This window comes from Gobio gobio, assembly GCF_949357685.1.
Source record: "Gobio gobio genome assembly, chromosome: 18".
Taxonomy (NCBI): Eukaryota; Metazoa; Chordata; class Actinopteri; order Cypriniformes; family Gobionidae; genus Gobio; species Gobio gobio.
In genome coordinates this window covers 28442190-28468474 of record NC_137111.1, presented here as the reverse complement: position 1 = coordinate 28468474, position 26285 = coordinate 28442190, and the positions used below count along the sequence as shown (strand labels likewise).

The following is a 26285-nucleotide window of genomic DNA, read 5'->3' as shown; positions in this document are numbered from 1 at the left end:
CTGCTTTCACTTTAATACACAGATCTAATATACACACACATGATTTTTGTACTTGCTGCATACATGCACAGACATAACCAACTATTTTCATGTGAACTTTGTGTGTTTCTGACACAACCTTGTGTGCATTTGACAGTTTAAGCGCAATAACACATGAAAGAGAACTAGTCTAGTAGTTTAATACTCATGGACACACCGACATCCAGCTCTCTGTGCGCATGCGTCGAGTGTGTGCTCAAGTTTAGAGTGAAAAGGCTTTAAAACGCATGCAGATGATATTTCATGTTGATGAAGAACTGCAATGTCACATAAGCGTGTCCGTGATAGAGATGATCATAACCAATCAGATGTATCATGTTTCATTTTTCATTAGCTTGTTCACGAGGTGTGAAGGCTCCGTCCTATGGGAGTGATGAGCAGCAGCTCATTTGCATTTAAAGGAGACGCACACAAAACAGCTCATTTTTCTCAAACCCAAAAATTGGCATTTTCAAAAGGAATTTTGATCTGAAACTTCAGAAATTCTCTGGGGACACCTGAGACTTATATTACATCTGGTAAAAAGGGTCATAATAGGTGCCCTTTAAATGCTCAAATTCTTTAAAGACAGGTGTATCCTGATTGGCTTTAAAGGTTTTTAGGTGGAAAAATGGGTGATTCCAAGAATATTGTTTCTCTTTATTGTAACCGTTATACAGTAGCTGTGGTGTGGACTTCCTTATTCTAATAAAATTAGAATGATCATAAAAACTTTAAAGTTATCATTTATAGTTATCATCCTCACTCAACATACTTTAAAACTGCATTAAAACTGCACTGTTAAATGACATGTTGGAGCCATAATTTTTGACCCCTTTTTTTTTTAACAGGTGTGTCATGTTTATATGAACTATTTTGTAATTTGTCTGTAACTAAATTTGGCTCTTAAATGTTTCATTTTAAAATCCTTTTAAGATCACCGTGTCATTTTGTTGATCTGAAGCACTGATAAAAGTGCTTGGCATTTATTTGCAGGTGTTAAGAAGATGAGATCTGCGTAAACTGGCTGCTGACTTTCTCATGGATTTGTTTGTGTGTATTTTTTTCTTTAAATTGATGTGGTGCTGTTCCACTCCACTAAGCAAAAGGTGGTGTATGGAATGTTCCTCTGACCTCAGATGCAGGGGACATGAACAGAAAGCCAAAAGGTCTGTGAACTCGGGTGTGAGCTGAACAGGGGGGCGGGAGGGGGGCTTGGGGGAGCTGGGCTGGAGGACGGGGCAGGAGGGTCGACACAGAGAGGGAAAAAGAAAGACCCTGTCTATTGTGTTCCTCCAGCCAATATAAATACATCATAACCCTTTTCAATTCAAACATATTTAGGGACTAAGATGAAAGCACTCTAACATCCCCTTGAACAAAGCCAGGGGTCAACTATAACAAATGAACAACATCCACTGCAAGGCCAATGCACGGGGGGTTAAACTCCCTTTGAACCCTGTCTTTACCCATAGGCCTTTAGGACAGATGAGATGCATTTGGGTTCAATAGATTTATTTCACTGTGTTCAAAATATTTTCCTCATTTATTATAGTGATTACATAATTGATGACAATTTAAATATCATAATTTTAATTAGGATGGATTCTTTCTATTTATCTTTAGATAAATAAAGATGTCATTTTGCAACACCTTTTCTCATTTATATGTTAGCTGAAATACGAGTGTCATTTTAGTCTACGTTTATGTCTTTTGCTGTTTTTATTTCAGTTGTGGTCATGTTTTGTGCTCTTTTGGGGAGATAATGGGGCAATAGCTAGTTCTCTGAATCAAAAACATTGTGATAAAAGGCAGTATTTAACTAAATATTTATTTTAGTTAAAAAACGGAACAATTGGTTTTCTGAACAAGTTCAAATAAAATAATTTAAAATAACCTAAAATTGTAAATGAACTAAATGAATTGATTTTATTCACGTTGGTATTGCTTAAAATAACTTAATCAACCTAAATACATTCATTTTTACCAACAAAACATATTCTTATGAGTTAAATCTTGTATAGATAGTTCTTTTTGTTTTTTTGTTGTTGGTACAAGCTGGTGTAGGTGGTTGACCTACCAGCTGGTTGTTTAAGCTAGGCAGAGCTGGTAGACAACCATGGACCAGCTACCATGTTTAAAAAAACAGCTTGACTACTTGACCTGGTTTTTCTAGTAGGTTTGTCTAATTTTGCTCCATTGTAAAGCATAGAAAACTATATAATATTTTATATCAACATCATGTTTGTTGCTAGATAGAGCAGCATCTCTATTTTTAATTTATTTATTCTTAAAACTGTCAATGTTTTTACTGTTGTTATTGTCATGTGTATTTCTGTGACTGTTAAATGTGTTATACTACTTTTTCTTTCTTTATACAGTACCGTTCAAAAGATTGGGGCCAGTACGATCTTATAACAGTAATATTGTGAAATGTTATTTCAATTTAAAATAACTATTCTATTCTATTACTATTTTAAAATGTAATTTATTCCTGGGATGGCAAATCATTTCAGTCTTCAGAAATCATTCTAATATGCTGATTTGGAGCGTATTAGAAAGTCTTACCGACCCCAAACATTTGAACGAAAGTGTATTTAATTTGCATTCCACATACAAGTATACCAACAATAATATGTAAAACGGGAAAATACGTAACAACAATTTTTTTAGTTTTATCTTTTCAAAACAAGCCATCATATCTCTGGTACACTCAGCACTTTTTTTTTAAGTGATGTGTGCAGTTTGGTACGAAAAGCGCTTGTGGTGGTCTTGACCCAATACGTGTGGTTGCTTGTGTTGGTTTGGCCCTAACAATGTTGTTACTGTGGAGTTCCTCTCCCAGCAGGGGCTGAATTAAAGTTTGTGTGACCCCGGCACTAATTTCATGCTGCACAGTTCCTCGAATAATGATGTCAGCTGATTAGGTTACCAAAATGGTTGTGTTGGCAGTGAACCCCTGACATGTTCTAATGATCCTGAGGCGTGCTGGGTTTTTTGGGGCAGAGGAGTTGGGGTTCGGGGTGGGCAGCGTGGGCCGGGGGCTTTGGAGGGAGATTGTCTGTGCTCTTCGGTTTAGAGGGGGGCGCAAGGTCGAGGGAAGGTGGAGGCACATTAGGCGAGAGAGAGGCTTTGACCTTTTACAGCTATAATATCACTAGGAGTCCCTTTCAGATCAATCAGAACTTGTCCGGGAGACAAAAATGTATTTAATTGTGGTGTTCTATTTTTCTCCTTTTCTCTCTCTCCCTTGTGTTTTTTCACAATCGGACTCACTGAGGGATAAGTAATTGAAGTAATAGAGAGTAATAAGGGCTGGGAAGAGAGAGCTTTGGCCTTGCCCCTATTGTATCTTGTGTCACACGGGTTCAAAGGTCAGGCAGCCTGCATATTCTATTAGGGCGCACGGCCTTCATTGGGGCAAATGAGTTTACCCAACAGTAATTAAAATGCCAGCACTGGCCAGGCGAGCTGAATATGGTTGATGGGCCACCGCTAACTGGGTTGACAGCTGCCATGGCTGTCTTTGCCAATATGCTTGGGTCCTCAATGAACCAACCAACTGAAGCCATCACAGACGAGAACGCATGTTCCCTCAACTTTACTCGTGCTCTATCTTTCTTTTTGCCTTTTTTCTCCATTTTCACACCAAAAGTGGCTTCGCATTTTGCTTATGTTTCTCGATGCCTCGATCTTCAAAGACTCGTTGAGTGGTTGTTTGGTACTACTTTTATTATCAATTTTCATTTTTTTCCTCATCAAATATTAAAATTCAAGCACACGTTTTCATTCAAGTCTAATCGACCGTCCCTGTGTATGTGTGTGTGTGTGTGTTAATGTTTTTCTATCCTGGTGGGGACTTTCATTCTGAATGCACACTGACTCATGGGGACACGTGTCACTGTGGAGACCTAAATCGAGGTCCCATTGAGGAAACAAGCTTATAAATCGTACAGAATGATTTTGTTTTTTTGAAAATGTAAAAATGCATAAAGTTTTGTCTAATGGGTAGGTTAAGGGGATAGAATATACAGTTTGTACAGTATAAAAACCATTACATCTATGATGAGTCCTCACAAAGATAGTGAACCGTGTGTGTTTGTGTGTGTGTGTGTGTGAGTAAGCGAAATGAAGGGTCACTGTCCCTCTCTGTTTTTGTGCCGGGGGTTTAGAGTTGGACACCAGGCGCTACAGAGCTTATTCACACGGGCTGGTTGTTAATTTGAGGCCACACTGGTATTCCATTGTGAAGCACATTTCTTTGGTTGATGTTAGTGGGAGGGCAAAGAGCCCCCTGCTCTTTCTCTGGGTTTTCTCTAGAGGTATGAAAGTATGTGAGAGAGGGAGATGCTTTGTGATTCGTGTAGTTTTACGTGCCTCTCGCGTGGTGCGTCAGTAAGCATTCGCTGCGAGGCACGTTGTCGCCGCACACATTTTACATAGTTGGCACAGAGACTGAGAAAGCATTCTGTCAATGAAAGAGACCATCCCAGCAGGGCATTGTAGGAATACCTGAGTGCTAAAACAGGCACATTCCTGTGTGTTCACTAGTGTGAGGGCCCTATTGTTCAGCTCACCTCCGAACACAATGCAGGGAGCAGGAGAGCCTTGAGCCTCGCCCGCCAATCCCAGCTGTCCAGGAGGGCTGTAATCCCCGACTATCACGCAGGTCAAAACTACTGCGGTCACACACCCGCCCACCCGTACCTGCTCAACTAATTTCAACCTGTCACCCAGCTAAAAAGGGGGCATCCGAGTGTTTTTGTTTCTTTTTCTTTTTTTTTCACCACGTTCCTCCTTTTTTCCCCCTAGATATCTCGTGAATGAAAACACATCTGTGAACAAATCCGCTGTCTCAACATACCCTTCAGCCACTCTTTACACCTCGCTACGCTCCATTCACTTTTCAAAATTTGTTTTTAATGCTCTGTGTGTATTCTCTCCAGGAGCCAAAATATTACTCCACTGTTACGTCACCTGCTCAGTATTTAAATGCTAAAAGCATTAAATGCTGGAACAAAGATTAAGCAAATGTTCTGATAGGCATTCTTATTTTACTACTAATGATAATAATAATAAATTACTATTATTATTATATGCCTATAAAATGCTGACATTAGCTAAGTAAAAAAAAAATCTTTTAAAAATGAATACATCTATTTTGCAATCATTACTAAATATCTTTATGTCTTTGCAGCACCTTTGTGACAGGAACAGCCTGCTGTGAGAATTTTGCTCCTCTCCGAATCTGGGACACGGAAAGGTAAATTTTTTTGCTATGGTAGTTTAAAAAATATGAATATTGTTGTTGTTATTATTATTGGTTTATACATGTTACGTTGATAGTCCTAAATTGTTTATTGTTTTTTACTTCCTATCGAAATGTACCATGTGATTTTAACTCGGTCTTTCTTAGCGACATTCAGTTCATTATGTATACCGATGTTACTATATGAAACTGTTAATTTCACACAAAGTGAAAGTAGAACCTTATCATGATGATAGAAGCTGCCCCATTATCCCTTCAGCTCAGTCTTTTCTCTTTGGGAAGTTCAAAGCTGACTTAAAAATTCCTGTCATGAAAGGCCAGGCTTAAACCTGATACAACCTGACTGGTTTCCATAATTCCCCAGCTTTACCTGCTGAATTCAGCCTTCTTGCATGTTGTCAGTCTAAGGAAAGTAAAAGAGGAGGAGGTGGAGGGAAGGGTGGGAGGGGGACCGTGAGTTCCGGCACCAAATGACAAGGAAATTTGAGACGGGAAAAATTGCGAAGAAGGAGTAGAGGCGATTCCAGACAGATTTCCATGGGAATCACATGTTCTATAGAACACCGGAACACAAAAGTTGAGCCAAGATTAATGTGACCCACCGATGCGCCTGCCGTTTGATCTGTGAGGCGCGGGTAGCCAGTGTCAGCTTGATGGACACGTGGGCTGGCCGGCTATCAGAATGCAGATGCACGCACAGGTAAACAGGCCATTGAAGCAAGTTAGACTCACTAAGAACCTGTTAAACTAAGAGCCAGTTAAGGTTACACAGAGGTGTGACAGTCAGTGAACAGCCAACAGTCTGCTTGCATTTGAAACCTTGTTGCTTTAATGTAACACGCAGCAGTTTTTCTTATATATAAATTGTTTGGGGTCAGTAAGAATTTTAATTGTTTTTGAAAGAATTTTCTTATGCTCACCAAGAATGCGTTTATTGGATCAAAAATATAGTTAAAACTGTAATATTGTGAAATATTATTTCAATATAAAATAACTGTTTTCTAAGTAGTAAGTAATTTATTCCTGTGATGGCACAGTCTTCAGTGTCACATGATCCTTCAGAAAATCGTTCTAATATGCTGATTTGATGATCAAGTAACATTTCTTATTGTTATAGGGGTTGAAAACAGCAGTGCTGCTTAATACTTTTGTGGAAACTGTGATGCATTTTTGTTCTGAATTCTTTTGTAACATTATAAATGTCTTTTAAAATGTCAAATGAATGCATCCTTGCTGAAAAATGTATATTTCCACACACTAGCCATCCCCTTTGATAGTTATTAATATTAGCTTTAACTGATATTTTATCACCTGTTATTGTACTCGCTAGAGTAACGAGGTTTCAGATGATTTTTTTAACACTCATTAATGGTTTAGTTTTATGTGCAAAACAGGTGCGTTTTAACACCAAGAGTATTACCTGAGTGTTAAGTGTCTCAGGAGCGTTCAGTGACCTGTCCTGGAGTAAGTCGTGTTGTCTTTCCTCCTGTCTTTGTGTGGCTGAACTAGGGTCAGTTGTATCCTGCCATAATGTGTTCCCGTCTAGTAATCAGGTGCACCTTGTGTGAGGAGCACAAAGCCGCCAGTCACAGGGGGCTGAGAACCCGACTGATGAGTGGAGGGGCTGGGGGTGACAGGGAATGGGGGCTGTGTGTGTGTGTGTGTGTGTGTGTGTGTGTGTGTGTGTGTGTGTGTGTGTGTGTGTGTGTGTGTGTGTGTGTGTGTGTGTGTGTGTGTGTGTGTGTGTGTGTGTGTGTGTGTGTGTGTGTGTGTGTGTGTGTGTGTGTGTGTGTGTGTGTGTGTGTGTGTGTGTGTGTGTGTGTGTGTGTTAGACGTGTATGTATAGACGTGTGTGTGTGTGTGTGTGTGTGTTCGTGTTCGTGTTCGTGTTCGTGTTCGTGTTCGTGTTCGTGTTCGTGTTCGTGTTCGTGTTCGTGTTCGTGTTCCTATGTCTCCCTTTTTAACTTTTCCCAGACAGGCCACCAGCATAACCCTTAGACGACCAGCACAAACATGAGACATTAGAGAGGTTACATTTACCTCAATCGTAGACGACATTAACACAAACATCCAGCCTTTTTGCCAGAACAGAGATGCCTGTAGCTCTTTAAGGTCTTTTTTGTCTTAAAGTAAAGATTGGCCTAGTTTTACGTTGAGCACAAAAAATACTTGTGCTTTCAGTTGTTAAAGTTCCCTGTACTAATTTAGGGTACAGCCAGACTTTTTTGTAATATATACAGTAGTGTTTAAAAGTTTGGGATAGGTACAAAGTCTCTTATGCCCACCAAGGCTGCCAAAAATACAGTAAAAACAGTAATATTGTGCAATATTATTACAATTTAAAATATCAGTTTTATTAAAATGTAATTTATTCTGAATTTTCAGCATTATTACTCCAGTCTTCAGTGTCGTCTGTTCTTTCAGAAATCATTCTAATATGCTGATTTGGTGCTTAAGTACAGTTGTCTTTATTTTCAAAGCTGAAAATGGTTGTGCTGCTTAATAGTTTTGTGTACACAGTGATATATTTGTTTTCAACTTTACACTTTGCATATCTTTATTTTCAAATTGAATGAGTCTTTGCTGAATAATTATTCATAATGATGAAGTATTCATTTCTTTAAGAAAAGTCTTACTGACCCCAAACTTTTGAATGAAAGTGTAATACTTATATATCTGTCAGTGTCTGTACATACATATTTTATAGCTTTTTCTTAATATAAGATAGACCTAGCAACTTGAGCTGAGCTGACACTGAAGCATTTGATTTGTTTTCTGAAACAGGCAACTGCTGATAAACTTGCTAAACACCAAAGTAACAATTCTGGTGCCTTTATTTTTATTTTGATCCCACAGGCATTTCAGATTCTCTTTCTGCATGAAATGCTCAGCAAATTAAACACCCACAGTTCTAAAATAAATTGAAATTATATTTCTATTACTTCATTTCCATCATAAAGAAATTCACGGGATGGTGAAGGATCTCCAAAAACACCAGATCACCTGAGAGAGAAAGAGAGAATTCCTGATGTTTTTTTTTTTTTCTTAATTCAGCCGGCGACTTTTTTTTAACCTGTTCTTGAAAGATCAGAGTATATTTTCAGCAGGGCCTGTTGACTGGGTGGAAAAATAATAGAGAGGACATGTACAGGCCAAGATCACTCAGACCCTCATGTCTCAGAGTACCAGCTGACCGGCTGCTTGAACTAATTACGGCACTATGAGGGAAGGAAAGAAAAGAGTTTGAGTATGAGGGACATGGAGATTTTGCTACTGTTAGCCAACACTTTAGCAGCATGTTGCGTTCTATAGTGTCTTTTAAGTCAAGTGCTTGAAAAAGATACTTGATAATGATCAAGCTGAAGACAGACGATGCCCAGACACCAAACAAGTTTTTTTATTGCTCTGTCAACATGAACATGAATATTGCCTTAATGTTAATGTAATACCCAATAATATTATTAATATTTACTTGAAAACACTAAATAAGCAACAATTTATCTAATTGATAAATGTTTTTCTATCATAAGAATAGTATGCAGAGGATAAAATAAATCCACGCACCAAATGTCAGTAAATAAGCCCATTATCTTATCTTGTATATTATTTATAAAACTGTTTCATGATTGGTAAAACAAATGAATTGCTGTTAAATATTTTCAATTCGACAGATGTGGCAAAAAGCTCAGTTTTGATCCTGAGAATGCATAATTAAACTTTATTATTGAAAATGTATAATTAATTTAAACTTAATTATAATTAATATTATAATGAAAATTGGAAACATTTCCGACTTCAGTATTTCTTACTTTGACCAGGACATGGCAATTACGTTCTTTCTTTAATGTCTTTCTCCTCTTTAAAGTGAAAAAGTCTATGATCAGCCTTAGTCAGGGACACACAAGTGGTGCTTTAAAAGGACCCCTAACTTTTCATGGGGCTCTTGCCATCAAAGAATCCCACAATTGCCCAGAAATTCTTGACATTTTTTTCTCTCAAAGAAAAGGGTTAAATGCCTGGATCTCCTACCAAGAGCTGTTTTGTACAAATTGCAATCTCATTGTTTTTAAGAGAACGCGTGTGACATTTAAAAGTCTCCATTGTCCTGGTCCATGGCATTCTTTTTTTTTTTCTTCTTCTTCTTTCTTCTTTGCTGGTGGTTATTTCGACTGTGGGCTAAATTGGCTGACATGCAGCCGGCGCAATGCGATTTCTGTTTGTTTTAGGCCCTGAAAACCTCAGCAGGGCTCTTTATGTACCTGTCTCACATCCTTTCAGGGCACTGACTGTTTCCCATAGCTTCCCTGTGCCAGTTTACCCTCTACACTTAACCTTACAAGAGCGTTAGCTCAAAATGACCTTTTCCTGTAGATCTAACACCCAAAGAAATGTCCTCAGCATTGCCCTTTTTCAAAATCCATCAATTCATTAAAGTTCCCTTTCATAAAGTGTGTGTGTGTGTGTGGCCCAAATGGTCAAACAGAGACAGAGGACTGTTAGGGAGGCCAGCCCCACCATTTTTTTGATGGCCCTGAGACCATAACTCACGACTAATTACGAACACATGCCATTCTTTATAGTGCAGAATAGGGATTTAAAAAATCACTAACAATGTCAGAACATATAAAAGGAGGACATTTATTTGCAACTGTCTTTAGGGCCATTAGAAAGTTTGTTCGTTTTTCACAAATATGAAGACTTAACTATGTGATTCAAGTAGTTGGTGGTTTGTTGGCAACAAGGCAGTTTAGAAGTTTTTTATTTTACTTCTATAAAGACTACAAAAAATATATGAAATAAAATATTATATATATATATATATATATATATATATATATATATATATATATATATATATATATATATATATATATATATATATATATATATATATATATATATATATATATATATATATATATATATATATATATATATATATATATATATATATATATATATATATATATATATATATATATATATATATATATATATATATATATATATATTTATATATATATATATATGCTGCATATCTATGGTCTTTTGCAAATGTTTCATACATAATATGAGTATATATACATATATTTTAATTATTTATAAATAATAATACAAATAAAAAAATATATATATGCACACACACACAGTACATATGATTCATATATATTAATAATACATATAATACATATTTATTATAATTTTAATGTAATTTTATAGTTTATTAAATATTATTTCACTATGTTTTTAACTCCCAATAAGAGTGTGTTATTCTTAACTACGTTTTGCTACACTTAAATTCAAATATTCTGCATATTTTCTAGCAAAATCAGTGCAGGTAAAAAATCATTGTAGAAAACAACAACAAATTCTGTCTGGGTGTGTGGCTAAGTATTGTAAGTTCTGAGTGCTGTTTTTGCTTGAGCTTAAACATATTCAGGGGTCAAAGAGGATTAGGTTGAGGTCATTTGCTCTTTGAGGAGCGCTTTAAAAGGATGTGGAAAATAAAGCTTTTTCCCTCTAGTTTGTCTGTCTATATTTGGTGGCTACATTGTTCATGTGATCACTTTAGCAGATTGCAAATATCACAGTTGCCCCCGACATGTCTGTTAGTGACCTCTCAGCTTCCACATGTCTGAACATTAGACATCTCCTTCGGCAAGAGCTGCGAAAAAAGCCACGATAGGGCCTCACTTATTGTTATGTAATTTCTAGTTTTGCTTGCTTAAAGGAGGAGAAGGCAAACCACCTTTCTTTGGCAGCCATTGGAACGCACGTTTGAGAGGGAATGTTGGCGGATGCACTGTATATGTATTACTCCACTGGGACAGTCGCTTTCGTGTCTTAATTAATCTGTCCATTTCACCTTCTGACCTTAATAAAACATGTGCCGTCACTCTGCTAAATGACTCCTGTACTCTGAGTTTAAATCGAAGATCAATTTTTCCTTAGCAGCTCTCTAACCCTTTTCCACTCAATCAAAACCTCTCGTTGAACAAGCCATGATCAGACAGCCTTTGGAGAAGGGACAGTCTCGCCGCACGTTCCCAAACAGTTCAGACGCTGCAGAACAAGGTCGCCTGCCATGCAGATGCAGTAATTTAAAAGATTATATGGTTATCCTCCATCCTGTAATCTTCACAGGTTCTCTCTAAAATGGGAGAAAAAACATGGGACGCATAAAAAAAACCTGTGACCTAACAATTTAAGAATCTCGGGTGTTTGCTGTTGTACTTGGAACAGTGCTATTACTGGCTTTAAAATTAGAGCACAGATGCGAGGACTTCTTTTACGATGCTTGTTTTTCTCACTTCGCGCTTTGACATTTGCAAAGTCCCGGCCAGACGCCGGACGTTCTCTCTCTCTCTCTCTCTCTCTCTCTCTCGCTCTCTCTCTCTCTCCTGACTTGAGTTTACACAATTTCCTAAAGCACTTAAAGAAATATCTGATGCAAATTGCATGTTTTGCAAACAAATGTTTTGCATCATTTAATTGATTGTCCCCATTGTTAAGCACTGCCATCAGTTCAAGTTGTTGCCAGCGTGTTATTTTAGCAGCAAGGGGTAAATGATGGGTATGCAGATGCCCGAGGGGCTACAAGAGAGTTTGTCTTTAGGCCCACCAGGGTCTTGGCCTTTGGTTCTGCGGGACTATCTCTTAAAGAGCCTGTGTCTAAGAAAGACCCCCCTCGTCTCCCCCAGAGCGAAGGTTGGGGATTACCAGTCTGCCCTCGGTGAACAAGCTCACAGGAGACCTCGAACGTGGGGGGTGGTCGCTATGGCCATTGGGCTACCCTAAATGGTTGCTAGGGACCAGGTATCAAAGGTCCACAAGTCGCACACAGTCACGGTCATGGAGGGAATTAAATAGCAACAAAGAAATTGTGATTCTACAATAATCTGGCCTCTGCGGCGCGGGTGGGGGTGGAGGGCGCCGCAGACCCGTTGGGTCTGTGATCATAGGAGCGTGGTGCTAGGCCCGACACCCCCTTTCTACCCTCGATCTCCTTTCTTCCACTCCTCTCGGTTCTCTCGCATATCTGGGAACGTACCTTACGACCAAACTAAGCTGCTTTAGCAGCCCATTCAAACTCCGAAAGGTGTTTACTTTTTATCTCCTCAGCCTAAGACTTAATTTAGCTTTTGTGTGGTCCGAGGACATTGGAAATGCACGAGTATAGTGGGATTGAATGGTAATAAGAGATTAAGCGAGCAAATGAAGGCATTTGGTTTGAAATGAGATCTTTATTGACTCCGAGATGTGAAGACTGGGAGACGTTCCAATCTCAACAAGTAAACATGACCTGTTTTATGAGCCTGCCTGTCACCGAATCGCTTTGATAAAACTGATACTCAGATGACGAGAGGCAGGTGACCTCACTTGTCCAGTCGCTTTCAACTCGCGCTCTGGAATGATCGGCCTCCAGCAAGTTTGCGTAATTCTCTTGGCTGCTTTTTAAGTTGCTGTCTGTGTTTTTATTAATGTGTTAATCTTCTTCAATGAGGTTTGACAAGGTATAATCTGCAAGCTTCTTCTGTTATCTCCTTCTCCCAGGTGTCACCTGGTGTCGTGTCTTGGTACAGAGTTCCGCCGCGGTGCAGGTGTGTTGGACATCATCTACGAGTCTCCCTTCCAGCTCATCACCTGCGGATACGACACCTTCATCCGCTACTGGGATTTGCGCGTCTGCTCCAGGTACTGACGAATTCCGGCTGGGAACCTTCAGCACCTTGCCGTTACAATTGGTGTTGAATTAGGCTTAACGCTTGCATTGACCTGTACTGTCAGCAGATTTGGCCTTGTCTACAGAGACTAATAAAGTTAGCCGGTACGTCTCGGAGAGCCTGTGAGGAAGATTAGTGTTCTCTGTTAATCTAATAAGCCCTCCTGTGCATAGAGTACCGTTTAGATAAAAAAGAAGCCAGACTTGAGCCTCCTCTTGGGTCTGTGGACACAATTGTTCCTCTGAGAGATTGAAAAGGACCCCCTTGTCGAGAAAGGCTCTTGCGCCGGGACTCTCACCCACCCAAGTCCACACCGGTTGGTGGCCATATTGATGTGGTGCGCCACGTCTCCAGGGCAACAGGGCGGGTGCTGGGGATCAACGATCTGCTTGTGGGGTGGACTGGGGCTCTATGTAGGGCTTTGGGGAGGGGAGACCCTCACAATCGCATATGGGCAGTCAAGTAACACAAATCAGAGGTGATTGAAAGAGGGCCCTGGAGAGTTTGGGGAGGGGCAAATGTCCCCTCTTAAGATATCAATAATTCACAGTAAGACCAGTCAGGACTCAATATGTGGTACGTCTTGATTCAAAGCGGTTAGTCATCTGAAAGTCGTCATCGTCTATAAAAAGAGGGCACTTTAATTCAGTCGTAGAGTAAACTGATCATGATGGGTAAGTGTGTGAAACAAATTTTTAGATTAATTGTGAATAATGGAGGAGGATCTGTGTCGGTCTTTTCATTTTGAATTTGATTGCTTGGAACCTTGCAAGAAATGCTGTTGCATATATAAGAAGTTAAAAATGAGAGGCGAGAAATTACGGATTGGTTTATCCACAAACCTTTTGAATTTTGAAAAAAAACCAAAGAATATGCTTTTGTTGTACTGTAAGAAAGTATGTCTAAATTAATAAACCAGACTTTCAGGCTACTAATTAGGCTACTTAATAATGTTACTTTTAAAATAACTTGATTATTTACATGATGACAAGAAAATGAACAGGATTCCTAACATGATGGAAATAAAGAGCTAAATCTGTCCTTTGCTCTGTGAGGGATTGAGAATTAGCTTGCGCCACTAAGTTAATTTTGACTTTCATATTCTATAACATTTAATATTCTGTTAAAATGTTCGCTGGCCTTTTATCAATATGGATGTAATATTTTAGAACGAAACAAACCAGCTAACACAACAACACATCACATTCATACAATTCTTTGATAATACTTGATTAACTATTTGTTTTCCTATCACAATAATATCACTTCCTGGAGGATTATGTCTTCAGAAACTAGCAAATGACATATTGGCATGTATTGATTCACCCCATTCATTTTCACTTATTTGTGATAAAAGAATACTGATTGTTGTTTTTTTTAAATATTGAATTTAATATTTATTCCACCTTTAGGGGTACAACAGCTTGTCACTGGGGCAGTACCCTCACAGGGACATTTTTGTGTCTTATCTACCCCTAAAAGGAAGCATATTACTACTCTAAGGTACTGATATGCACCTTTTATGGTAGATGGTACAAAGAGGTCCCTTTATGGGTACTGCCCCAGTGACAAGCTGTTGTACCCCTAAAAATTATAATTTTGCACATATTGTCTGAAAGTCTATTACATTGGTATAGATTGTGATGAAATTTTACTATATAAGAGGAATGAACCAGCTGATGTTTAATGTTTTTGTTCCTCTGTGTGAGTGCATGTGTGTACACATTTGCAGCAAAGTAAGATACAATCCAGACATCTCCCGCACGCTCCTGCTGCCCTGCTGTCTGCAACACGGCCCAGCCACACTCCCTCTCCATGATTTATTCAGCACACCATTAATGGAGAATTGATCCCTATTGGCTCAGCACATACACAGACACTTGCCCTGTCCTTCTCTGTTTTATCTCGACCTGCTCTAAAACAAGAAAGCCCCTTTCCGTAAACAAGGGATGAGGTTTCACCCTTGTGGCCTGCCAGCGCAAATAAGACACTCACCCTTAAGCCACGCAGGGAGAGCTAGCCATGGTGGCTTTGGCTCTCTGCTTTAGGACTGGTCTAATATAATGTCAGAATGGCTGGAGTTGTGGAATAACTATGAACTTCTTGACTGTGCATATTTGGACACAGAATGTATAGCAAAGCTGTATATATATATATATATATATACAATTTTTTTTTTTTTTTTTTTTTTTGATGTGCATTAAAAGAATCCAAGCTATAATTATAAGGGGAAATTAATAACCCATTGTTCTTTAAAAGGACAGTTCACCCAAAAATGTTAAAGGGTTACTTCAGCGATTGAGCATTAAGCTTTGCATCAGTAGAAACCCGGTAGTATATTCAAATTATTATGGTACTTTCCCCCCTCATATCACCCTGAGACGAGAGAATTATGCATTTTATTTCTGGAAAAAATCCTCTGCTGACGCAAATATCGTCATTTTGCGTCATCGGAGGATTTTTTTGTCCAGAGTCTAAAGACTACAGCCAGTAGAAGGAGCTAGTTTCGCATGTTATCAACCCGCCCACAGGGGAGAGATCTCTCTCACAGAATGTAAATGTGCTCGGCTCGGCCTCGGGCATTAATAACGGAGCGGTGCAGAGAAAAGTGAGTGTTTCAACTTTTCAATGAATTCTTGTGAAAGTTAAGCTTCCATATGCGATCTGAAAATGCGCCAGACTGGACACGCACTGAGAATGAATGCTGCGCTTACCTCAGCTCTGCTCAGCTCCTCGCACGTGATGAATGAAATCTGACTCCTGCTGCGTTTGTGCCTGACTCACTCCCAATTTATTGAAAAGACACATTCAGTTTTTAATTGTAGTGTCTATTCTCCAACTGAACAAAATTATTTTATTACTATGAAAATCGAAACGACGGTCGGGGCGGTGCCGCGTTGGGCAAGAGATGTAACCAGTAGCCGTGGCTTTGGGAGTGGCCTTGTTGGGCAGCGAAGCAAGTGCATTCTGGGAATTGTTGTCTTTAATCCACATGAGACAAAAATAAATTTTCTGTCTTTTCTCAGTCTAGAAGGCACCAAATAAAAAAATAATTTCACATTTCTACTACCTAAATGACCCAGTTTAAATACACATTCATCTTCCCAGCGCTGAAGTACCCCTTTAATTTTGTCACCGATCCTCATTTCATTCCAAACCTGCATGTCTTTCTTTCTTCCAGTGTTATTATAGTTACCAAAAACTAAAACCATTAAAAAAAAATGTTGTTACTTAAAATAAAATAAACATAGAATTAAATTATTTTAGTTATTTTATTTCAGCAAAATTTCTTATTCTCATATAGTTTAACTTACTAAAATAACTAATACTCAAAAATAATTAAAAAGACTAAGGGAAATGGCAAAAACACAACTAAATTACTAAAACTTTAACTAAAATAAAAAACTGAAATTATAAAATCTAATTCAAAATATTATTAAAAACTCTAGTATCTCAATGATACTAAAACAACACTGATTTCTTCTGTGGAACGCAAAATATTTTTCACTTCTATTTTGAAGAATGTCACGCTGCTCTTTTCCATACAGTGAAATCACATAGTGACCAGGGGCTGTCAAGCTCCAAGAAAAGACACTTAAACATATTAGCTCCAAAAAAGACAATAAAAACATTACAGGTAGCCTATACGTATTTGTGTGAAGAACTGACCACATTTCAAGTCATTTCTCCCAGCTCCCATCCATCTCCCAGTTCTTAAAGGGAAAGCTCACCCATAAATAAAACTTCAGTCATCGTTTACTCTCCCTCAAGTTGTTCCAAACCTATCTGAATTTCTTTCTTCTGCTGAAGAATATGGTTAACAAAACAGTTGATGGACCCTATTGACTTCCATAGTATGGGAAAAAAAATACTATGGAAGTCAATGACTCAAAATATATTGTTTTGTGAAATTCATACAGGTTTGCAACATCTTGAAGGTGAGTAAATTATTTGAATTTTCATTTTTGGGTGAACTATCCCTTTAAATCACATTTGCACTTCTGCATATTGAATAAATTGGCAACCTATTGACTAAATTGAGTGAACTTCCTTATAAAATAACATGTTTATAGCAACATATTTGTGCATTGAATTTCCCTTTTTTACAGGAAGTGTGTGATGGAGTGGGAGGAGCCTCATGACAGCGCCCTTTACTGTATTAGGACAGACAAGAATCACATGATTGCCAGTGGCTCGTCATACTATGGAGTAGTGCGTCTTTGGGACAAACGGCAAACACGCTGTTTACAGGTAACTGTGAGCATGCATGTTTCAGCACCTTTTGGTATTTTATATTATTCTTAGTGAAGTTCATCTTTGCAATAATCGGTTGACAGATGTTCCAGTTGGCGCCCACCACCAGTAGCCCAGTGTACAGTCTGTGCTTCAACAGCACTCACCTCTACGCTGCCCTGGCCTCCGTCCTCTACTCCCTTGACTTCAGAACTGCAGGGTCCCAGTCCTGGAAATAACCATTCATTACTGTTACTTGAGACTCGTGCTTCATCTCCTCCCAGTCCTTAGTGATGGTCTCAGACCTCAGATGGGCAAGTAGCCATCTTGCCTTTTGTATAATCAGTGTGGCCAATGATACAGTTATGGCCTGGTGGATATTTTCCCTGTCGCAGGCTCCTGAAAGCAAGCAGGGTTCACAACCTTCTGTGGTCCGAGTCTTAACGGACTTAACACATTGCCAGCGACCTCTGCGATGTCTAAAACAAACACTGCTCAGAGCTGCCAACACCCACTGAGGGGATTTATGCTAAACCACAGCACATATGATAATAGATATGTTGAAACTGAAAGTATATTTTTCCAACAATGAGCCAATTAAACAGGTTTTGTTTTCTTTGTGCGTTGTCTTTTTTGTTCTTAGTTTGCTGCGGCTTGCCTTGCGCTGGATTTCTTAGTCAGTTGCTGTTTATATTGATTCCCATCACACCTCAGTAATGCCTCGCTCTCACATACAACATTTTATCGCTTGTAATTGGTCACTAGTGGGCGTTCCTGCTGCTGGATGCCCTAAATATTATCGTAACTGGCCTTAGTATTAGAAAATCTGATCACATTCTCTATGACAAGGAATCAGTTTTCTTACCATTACAAATGAACAGCCTGGAGGGGGAAGTGTTTGTATATAAATTACATTTGTGCATAATGTATCATCATTATCAATGCATGAATCAAACTCTGACAGTCTTTGACATCATTTTCCATGCATCATTTTTTTTACTATGATCATACGCGCATCGTAGCACTCCATCTTACTGACACTGCACTTCAGTATCTCAGAAGAGACAGATCACATGTCTTCACTCCTATTGGTAGTCGTTGCATTGCTCATTTACATAAGGTGCATAAACTTGTCAAATCACTGGAATCAACAGCATTTCATTGATAACAGTCATTGTTGTTCAACTGTTTAACATGGTTGATTTTTAATCTCTATACGTGTTAGACTGAGAAATCATAACTGTTTCTGTTACATGTGTTTTCATAATTTCTCTGGTGTCCCTAAAGAGGCAAGGAGGCATTTGGTGACCCTTTAAGTGTTTTCGACTTGTGTTATACACAGTAAAGTGAGAAATCTGAGGTCAAAGGTTAGGCTTTAAAAGCTATGGGTGGCTGCTGGGTCTGTGTAGGAGCAGACATCTGCAAAGAGGGTAACAGAACAACCAAAGAAGGAACCTCTTCTTTCCCTAGTCCTCAAAGTGCTGACTTCCAGCATAGAAGTAGCTGAGCGCATTAGCATCCAGAGCTAGCAAAGGCCTGCACTGACATGGTTAATCCATGCCATCCCAAAACAAATACCTCATGCTTCTGATGTTAAAGCCCCCTTGGATTTGGCGCAGTCACAGGATGACAATGCAAAGGTGTTGTCCTATCACACTCAAAGCAGGTCTCTTTTCCTTTGGGATTCCTCTGTCATAACTCATGGGAATTTAGCCTTGTTATCCTAAACATCTCAGTTGTGTCAAAGAAAAACAAATCAAATGTGTCATAGAGATACTTGATATGAGTGAAAATATATTTTCAAATATTTTAATATCATTTAAATATATATATATTTAAATGTATAAAAACTACTGTTAATATATATTTTTAAATATATTGACATAAGCTACATTTACTAATAGTTATACAGTATTATCATATATATATATATATATATATATATATATATATATATATATATATATATATATATATATATATATATATATATATATATATATATATATATACAAATTTTGCATTACAACAAAATGTATTTTAAGTTTAGAAATGTATTTTCTTGCCCTTGAAGTACATTTTTATATATATTATATTTTACATTATGCGTATATGTATATATATATATATATACCGATCAGGCATAACATTATGACGTAATATTGTGTCCCCCTTTTGCTGCCAAAACAGCCCTGACAGGCATGGACTCCACTAGACCTCTGAAGGTGTGCTTTGGCATATGGCACCAAGATGTTAGCAGCAGATACAGCAAGTCCTGTAAGTTGCGAGGTTGAGCCTCCATGGATCTGACTTGTTTGTTCAGCACATCCCACAGAACCATTTTTGCTTTGTGGAAGGGCGCATTCTCCTGCTGAAAGAGGCCACAGCCACCAGGGAATACCGTTTCCATGAAAGGTCCGCAACAATGCTTAGGTAGGTGGTATGTGTCAAAATAACATCCACATTGATCACAGGACCCAAGGATTCCCATCAGCAGAACATTGCCCCAAAGCATCACACTGCCTCCGCCGGCTTGCCTTCTTCCCATAGTGCATCCTGGTGCCATGTGTTCCCCAGGTAAGCGACACACGCACGCACCCGGCCATCCACATGATGTAAAAGAACACGTGATTCATCAGACCAGGCCACTGTTGGCGCTTTCGGCTGGGTCATCATGGGCACCCTGACTGGTCTGCAGTTATGTAGCCCCATACGCAACAAACTGTAATGCACTGTGTATTCTGACACCTTTCCATCAGAACCATCATTTACTTCTTGAGCAATTTGAGCTACAGTAGCTCATCGGTTTGATCGGACCACATGGGCCAGCCTTCACTCCCCACTTGCATCACTGAGCCTTTGCCGCCCATGACCCTGTCGCCGGTTCACCACTGTTCCTTCCTTGGACCACTTTTGATAGATACTGACTGACCACTGCAGACCGGGAACACCCCACAAGAGCTGCAGTTTGGCCCTTGTCAAACCCGCTCAAATCCTTACGTTTGCCCATTTTTCCTGCTTCTAACACATCAACTTTGAGGACAAAATGTTCACTTGCTGCCTAATATATCCCACCCACTAACAGGTGCCTTGATGAATAGATAATCAGTGTTATTCACTTCACCTGTCATAATGTTATGCCTGATCGGTGTATATATAATATATTTCCTTAAGCTGCACTATTTACAACATACATTTGACATATTTCAATTAGATTTTCAACAGGGAAAAAATGCTGAATGGGAGTTATTGGAATAGTTCACCAAATAATGAAAATGTTGTATTTATTTAACTTTATATCCTTTAATATCCTAACCACTTTTTTTCTTTATAATGTAAGAGAATGAGGCTTGGGGCTGTCAAGCTTCAAAATGGCATCAAAAGTAAGGTCCATATGACTTGTATATATTCCAAATCTTCTATAGCCGTGTCATAACATATTATGAGGGACGTTATTCAACATGAATAAATTATGGCAGAATTGTAATTTCTGGGCAAACTATCTCTTTAAAGGAACATATGCACATCTAACATAACATATGTTCATCATACTTTGTTTTTAAACTACTGAGAAGAAGCGTTTAACAACCCTAGACAATGCACAGCACAGTTGCTGCTCAATGTGATTCTTAAAAGGTGGGGCTCATGTTGGGCTTGATGTGATTTATGGTCAATCCCGGAATAAATTAGATCATATGCAATGTGGGACAATCCATTAGCTGATTTTGTCACTGAGGATAAAAGGAATGCCTACACCTCCGTGCAGATATTGTACAATCATGCAGGAAATATGGCCTCACGGGACTGAAAGACGTGGTCACTTTAATAAATATTAATACATAGGTTTGGAGCTCAGCAGGAAATGGACACTCACTCATATTGAGGATGACATTGTGGATATTCCTAAAATGAAGGTAGTGAATTTTACACTGTGTGGCTTCTGTAAAAGCATGTAAAATTAGATAATTGCCATAATACAATATTTATCTACTATGTCTTAGTTTTATTTCTTGCACTCATTTTCTTCCCTTTCATTTACCAGATTTCATAATGTTATCTGATGAATAGAAGGGCAGAAGAGGAGTGCAAGAAGTCTATCTAGTCTGTCATCTGTCTGTCCGTCCATCCATCCATCATCCATCTATCTACTGTCTGTCTGTCTGTCATCTATCTGTCTGTCCGTCCGTCCATCCATCCATTCATCTATCTATCTATCCAATCATCCATCCATTCGTCCATCTATCTACTATCTGTCTGTCTGTCTGTCATCTATCTGTATGCCTGCTTGCCATCTATCTATCTAGTCTGTCTGTCTATCTGCCATCTGTCTGTCTGTCATCTGCCTGTCATCTATCTGTCTGCCATCCATCCATCCATCCATCTATCTACTATCTGTCTGTCTGTCCGTCCATCCATCCATCTAGCTGTCTGTCTGTCTGTAATCTATCTGTCTGTCTGCTATCTATCTTTCTGTCCGTCCACTATCTGTCATCTATCTATTTGTCTATCTGGCTTTCCGTCCGTCCGTCCACCCATCCATCCATCTATCTACTATCTGTATGTCTGTCCGCCCATCCATCCATCCATCATCCATCCATCTATCTACTATCTATCTGCCTATCTATCTCTCTGTCCGTCCGTCCATCCATCCATCCATCCATCCATCCATCTATCTATCTACTACCTATCTGCCTGTCTATCTATCCATCCATCATCCATCCATCCATCTACTATCTGCCTGTCTATCTATCTATCCATCCATCCACCTGCCCGCCAGTCCATCCATCCATCTACTAGCTGTCTGTCTGTTATCTATCTATCTTTCTGTCCGTTCGTCTGTCCACTATCTGTCTGTCATCTATCTATCTGTCTGTCTTTCCGTCCATCCATCCACCCATCCATCCATCCATCTATCTACTATCTGTATGTCTGTCTGCCCATCCATCCATCCATCTATCTACTATCTATCTGCCTATCTATCTGTCTGTCTGCCTGCCCGTCCGTCCGTCCGTCCATCCTTCCGTCCGTCCGTCCATCCATCCATCCATCCATCCATCCATCCATCCATCCATCCATCCATCTATCTACTACCTATCTGCCTATCTATCTATCTATCTATCTATCTATCTATCTATCTATCTATCTATCTATCTATCTATCTATCTATCTATCTATCTATCTATCTATCTATCTATCTATCTATCTATCTATCTATCTATCTATCATCTATCTATCCATCCATCCATCTATCTACTATCTATCTGCCTGTCTATCTATCTTTCCATCCATCCATCCATCCATCCATCCATCCATCCATCCATCCATCCATCCATCCATCCATCCATCCATCCATCCATCCATCCATCCATCCATCCATCCATCCATCCATCTATCTATCTGTCTGTCTGTCTGTCTGTCTGTCTGTCTGTCTGTCTGCCCGCCCGCCCGCCCGTCCTTCCATCCATCTACTAGCTGTCTGTGCATCCATCCATCCATCCATCTACTAGCTGTCTGTCTGTCTGTAATCTATCTATCTTTCTGTCCGTCCGTCCGTCCGTCCACTATCTGTCTGTCATCTATCTGTCTGTCTTTCCGTCCGTCCGTCCGTCCGTCCGTCTGTCCACCCATCGATCCATCAATCTATCTATCTGTATGTCTGTCATCTATCTATCTATCTATCTATCTATCTATCTATCTATCTATCTATCTATCTATCTATCTATCTATCTATCTGTCTGTCTGTCTGTCTGTCTGTCTGTCTGTCCACCCATCCATCCATCATCCATCCATCCATGTATCTACTATCTATCTTTCTGCCTGTCTGCCCGTCCGTCCATCCATCCATCCATCCATCCATCTATCTATCGGTCGGTCTGTCCGTCCGTCCCTCCGTCTGTCTGTCTGTCCGTCCGTCCGTCCATCCATCCATCCATCCATCCATCTATCTACCATCTAGTTGCATGTCTATCTATCTATCTATCTATCTATCTATCTATCTATCTATCTATCTATCTATCTATCTATCTATCTATCTATCTATCTATCTATCTATCTATCTATCTATCTATCTATCTATCTATCTATCTATCTATCTATCTATCTATCTGTCTGCCCATCTGTCTGTCCATCCATCTATCTCTCTAGCGCAAGGTCATTACCCCTTGAGGAACTGTGGGCGAGCCACAAGCTCACAGTTTCTGACAAAGGTAATGAAGACCTTCCGAGTTCAGAGGATGTGAGGAGGGGTTGGAGGCGCCTTATGGAAAGGGGATTTGAGGATTACGTTTTCGGAACCTACAGCACACAAAAGAACACACACAAACATTGTCCACAGACCAAGCAATGTCACGTCTGGTATAACATGATTATTTACACTTTATCTTTACACTTGCCTGTGCATGCAGCACAGATTGGAAATGCTGGCATATAAAAAGGCAATGATTACAAAGACATGGGATTAAAACCACTTTACACGCTTTGCACCTGCACAAATCACTGTAAAATCATACTGGCAATTTGAGGACAAAAGGTCTACTTTCCTGCACCAGGGTTTACATTATCTACCAGTATTACACAACAAATACGTTTACACCATCAGAGCACATTCCTGCTTTGATCTCAGAAGAAACATCTGGATGGGAAGAAGCACTCACGAGAAACCGCTAATGACATTTTTGAAAGCATTATGATCTAATTTGTTTTAATTCATAGCTCCAGTTGTTTTGTTTGTTTGTACAGCATCTATTCCCATGCTGGACACATGCTCTAGCATCTCAACAGCATTCAGAGTAAAGAGTGCAAACCACCGAAAAAGACCTGAGCAAAGACCGCTTCATAAATTTAGCTTTCAAAAGACAGGCCGAACACAGTAATGATGCATCTGGTGAGCTTTCTGGCATGCCTTTTTAAAGCCTCAATTACACCGTGATTCTCCCGGCAGATGTTGGAAGAATAGTGGGAAGCCAAGCTATTTGGCTGGGAGAGCAAAGTGTTTAGCAGGTGAAACAGTATCCGTCATGTTACCTTAGACTTTAGGAGGGTGAGAGCATGTCTCCAGTCATTCAACTCTTATCATGTTTTATATTTTGTAGATACATGAACAAGAACTTCATAGCTTCATTCACATTTTCCATTCGCATTTCTCAGGGTTGTCTTGACTTGTATTAATATGAGAATGACCGTTTTGCCTCTAAATGACATAGGTTTAGGTGAATTTCACACATTATTCACTTGCACAATAATCCACAAGCGTTCTCTTTATTTACAGACCGGATTGGAAAAGTAATGTGAGATGAAGTTAAGAGTCACATCATGTTTTGCTTGGCCAAGTTCACTGGACTTAAATGGAATCAAGGACTTCCTTTTCAGTGCAGGTGACCCTTGTTTCCTACAGGATGATGCCTTTCCCAAGCTGCATTAGCTTGTGGTTAAGTATCAAGTGTCACAGTGGCTAATCACACACCCAGGAATAGGCTTCAACCCACACAGACATCTCTGAGGATTCTGGGGTAATTTTACACCAATAGTGCCATCTAAAGGTCAAAAGGAAGACACCTCTATTGCAATTTATTCTGACAAACTTAAAGGAATACTTCACCCAAAAATGAAAATTATGTCATTAGTTTCTCATGTCGTTCCAAACCCGTAAGACTTTAGTTCAACTTCGGAACACAAATTAAGATCTTTTTAATGAAATTTGAGAGCTTTCTGTCCCTCCATAGACCGCTACGCAGCTACCATTTTGGTTTTGAGTGGTTTAGTCCAAATTTTCTAAAGAGACTTGATCGCTTTATATGATGAACAGATTTAATTAAGGCTTTTATTCACATATAAATATTGATCAGCGAACATAAACAGAAGCTTGACCAAACATGCTTGACTCGCGAGAACAAACCTCATTGGTTCTTGCGGAAGCTCAAACATGCTGCGTAACGCAAGAATGAACCTCATTGGTTCTCGCACGTCAAGTGAACATGCTTGAGCTTCCGTTTACCACAATTTGTGTGTTTTGATGAATGTTTATATGTGAATAAAAGCCTAAATTCAATCTGTTTATCATATAAAGCAGTCTTGTCTCTTCAGAAAAATTTGAACTAAACCGCTCAATTCATATGGATTAGTTTTACGTTCTCTTTATGAACTTTTTGAAGCGTCAAAATGGTAGTTGCTAGACAGTTAGCTGTCTATGAAGAGTACAGAAAGCTCTCAGATTTCATCATAAAGATCTTCATTTGTGTTCCAAAGATGAATAAACGTCTTACGGGTTGGAACAACATGAGGATGAGTAATTAATGACAGAATTAATTTATTTGGGTGAATTAACCCTTTAAAGCACAGGCAATATTATTTCACAGCCCAAAATGTTGGATATCTGAACCATTATAATATTAAGTATATTAAAGTATATATATATATATATATATATATATATATATATATATATATATATATATATATATGCAATGCTTAATTAAAAATATGGGCAAAACAACCTTCATATTAGTACAGTTCATTAGGCTTTTTATTTTTTAGAAAGAGAGAGAGAGAGGGAGTGTGTGTGTGTGTGTGTGTGTGTGTGTGTGTGTGTGTGTGTGTGTGTGTGTGTGTGTGTGTGTGTGTGTGTGTGTGTGTGTGTGTGTGTGTGTGTGTGTGTGTGTGTGTGTGTGTGTGTGTGTGTGTGTGTGTGTGTGTGTGTGTGTGTGTGTGTGTGTGTGTGTGTGTGTGTGTGTGTGTGTGTGTGTGTGTGTGTGTGTGTGTGTGTGTTAAATTAAATTATTTTGTACATGTTAATATATATTTTTTGTGGGGATGGTACATTCTTAATAATAAATGTTCTTTATTGGCTCCATGATGGTTCCATGAAGAACTTTTAACATTCTTGGAACCTTTCCATTGCACAAAAGGTTTTTTTATAGTGGAAAACAGTTAATTTAAGAACTGTTCTTTGAAAGGTTCTTTGGGGAACCCTAAATGGTTCATCACCGTGAAAACCCTAATTTGGACCCTTTATTTTTAGTGTACACTAGTGTACACAATTAGAT

General features: G+C 39.0%; 1 protein-coding gene across 1 annotated transcript in view; it reads left to right on the top strand.

The window, feature by feature from the left end:
* fbxw4 (F-box and WD repeat domain containing 4) overlaps positions 1 to 26285 on the top strand; it is a 57244-nt gene that overhangs the window by 14906 nt on the left and 16053 nt on the right. Inside the window, exons 6-9 of the mRNA XM_079842261.1 lie at positions 5216 to 5281; positions 12842 to 12982; positions 17121 to 17262; positions 17349 to 17481. Of these exons, the coding sequence (XP_079698387.1) occupies positions 5216 to 5281; positions 12842 to 12982; positions 17121 to 17262; positions 17349 to 17481 (482 nt within the window). The remainder of the gene's footprint in view (positions 1 to 5215; positions 5282 to 12841; positions 12983 to 17120; positions 17263 to 17348; positions 17482 to 26285) is intronic.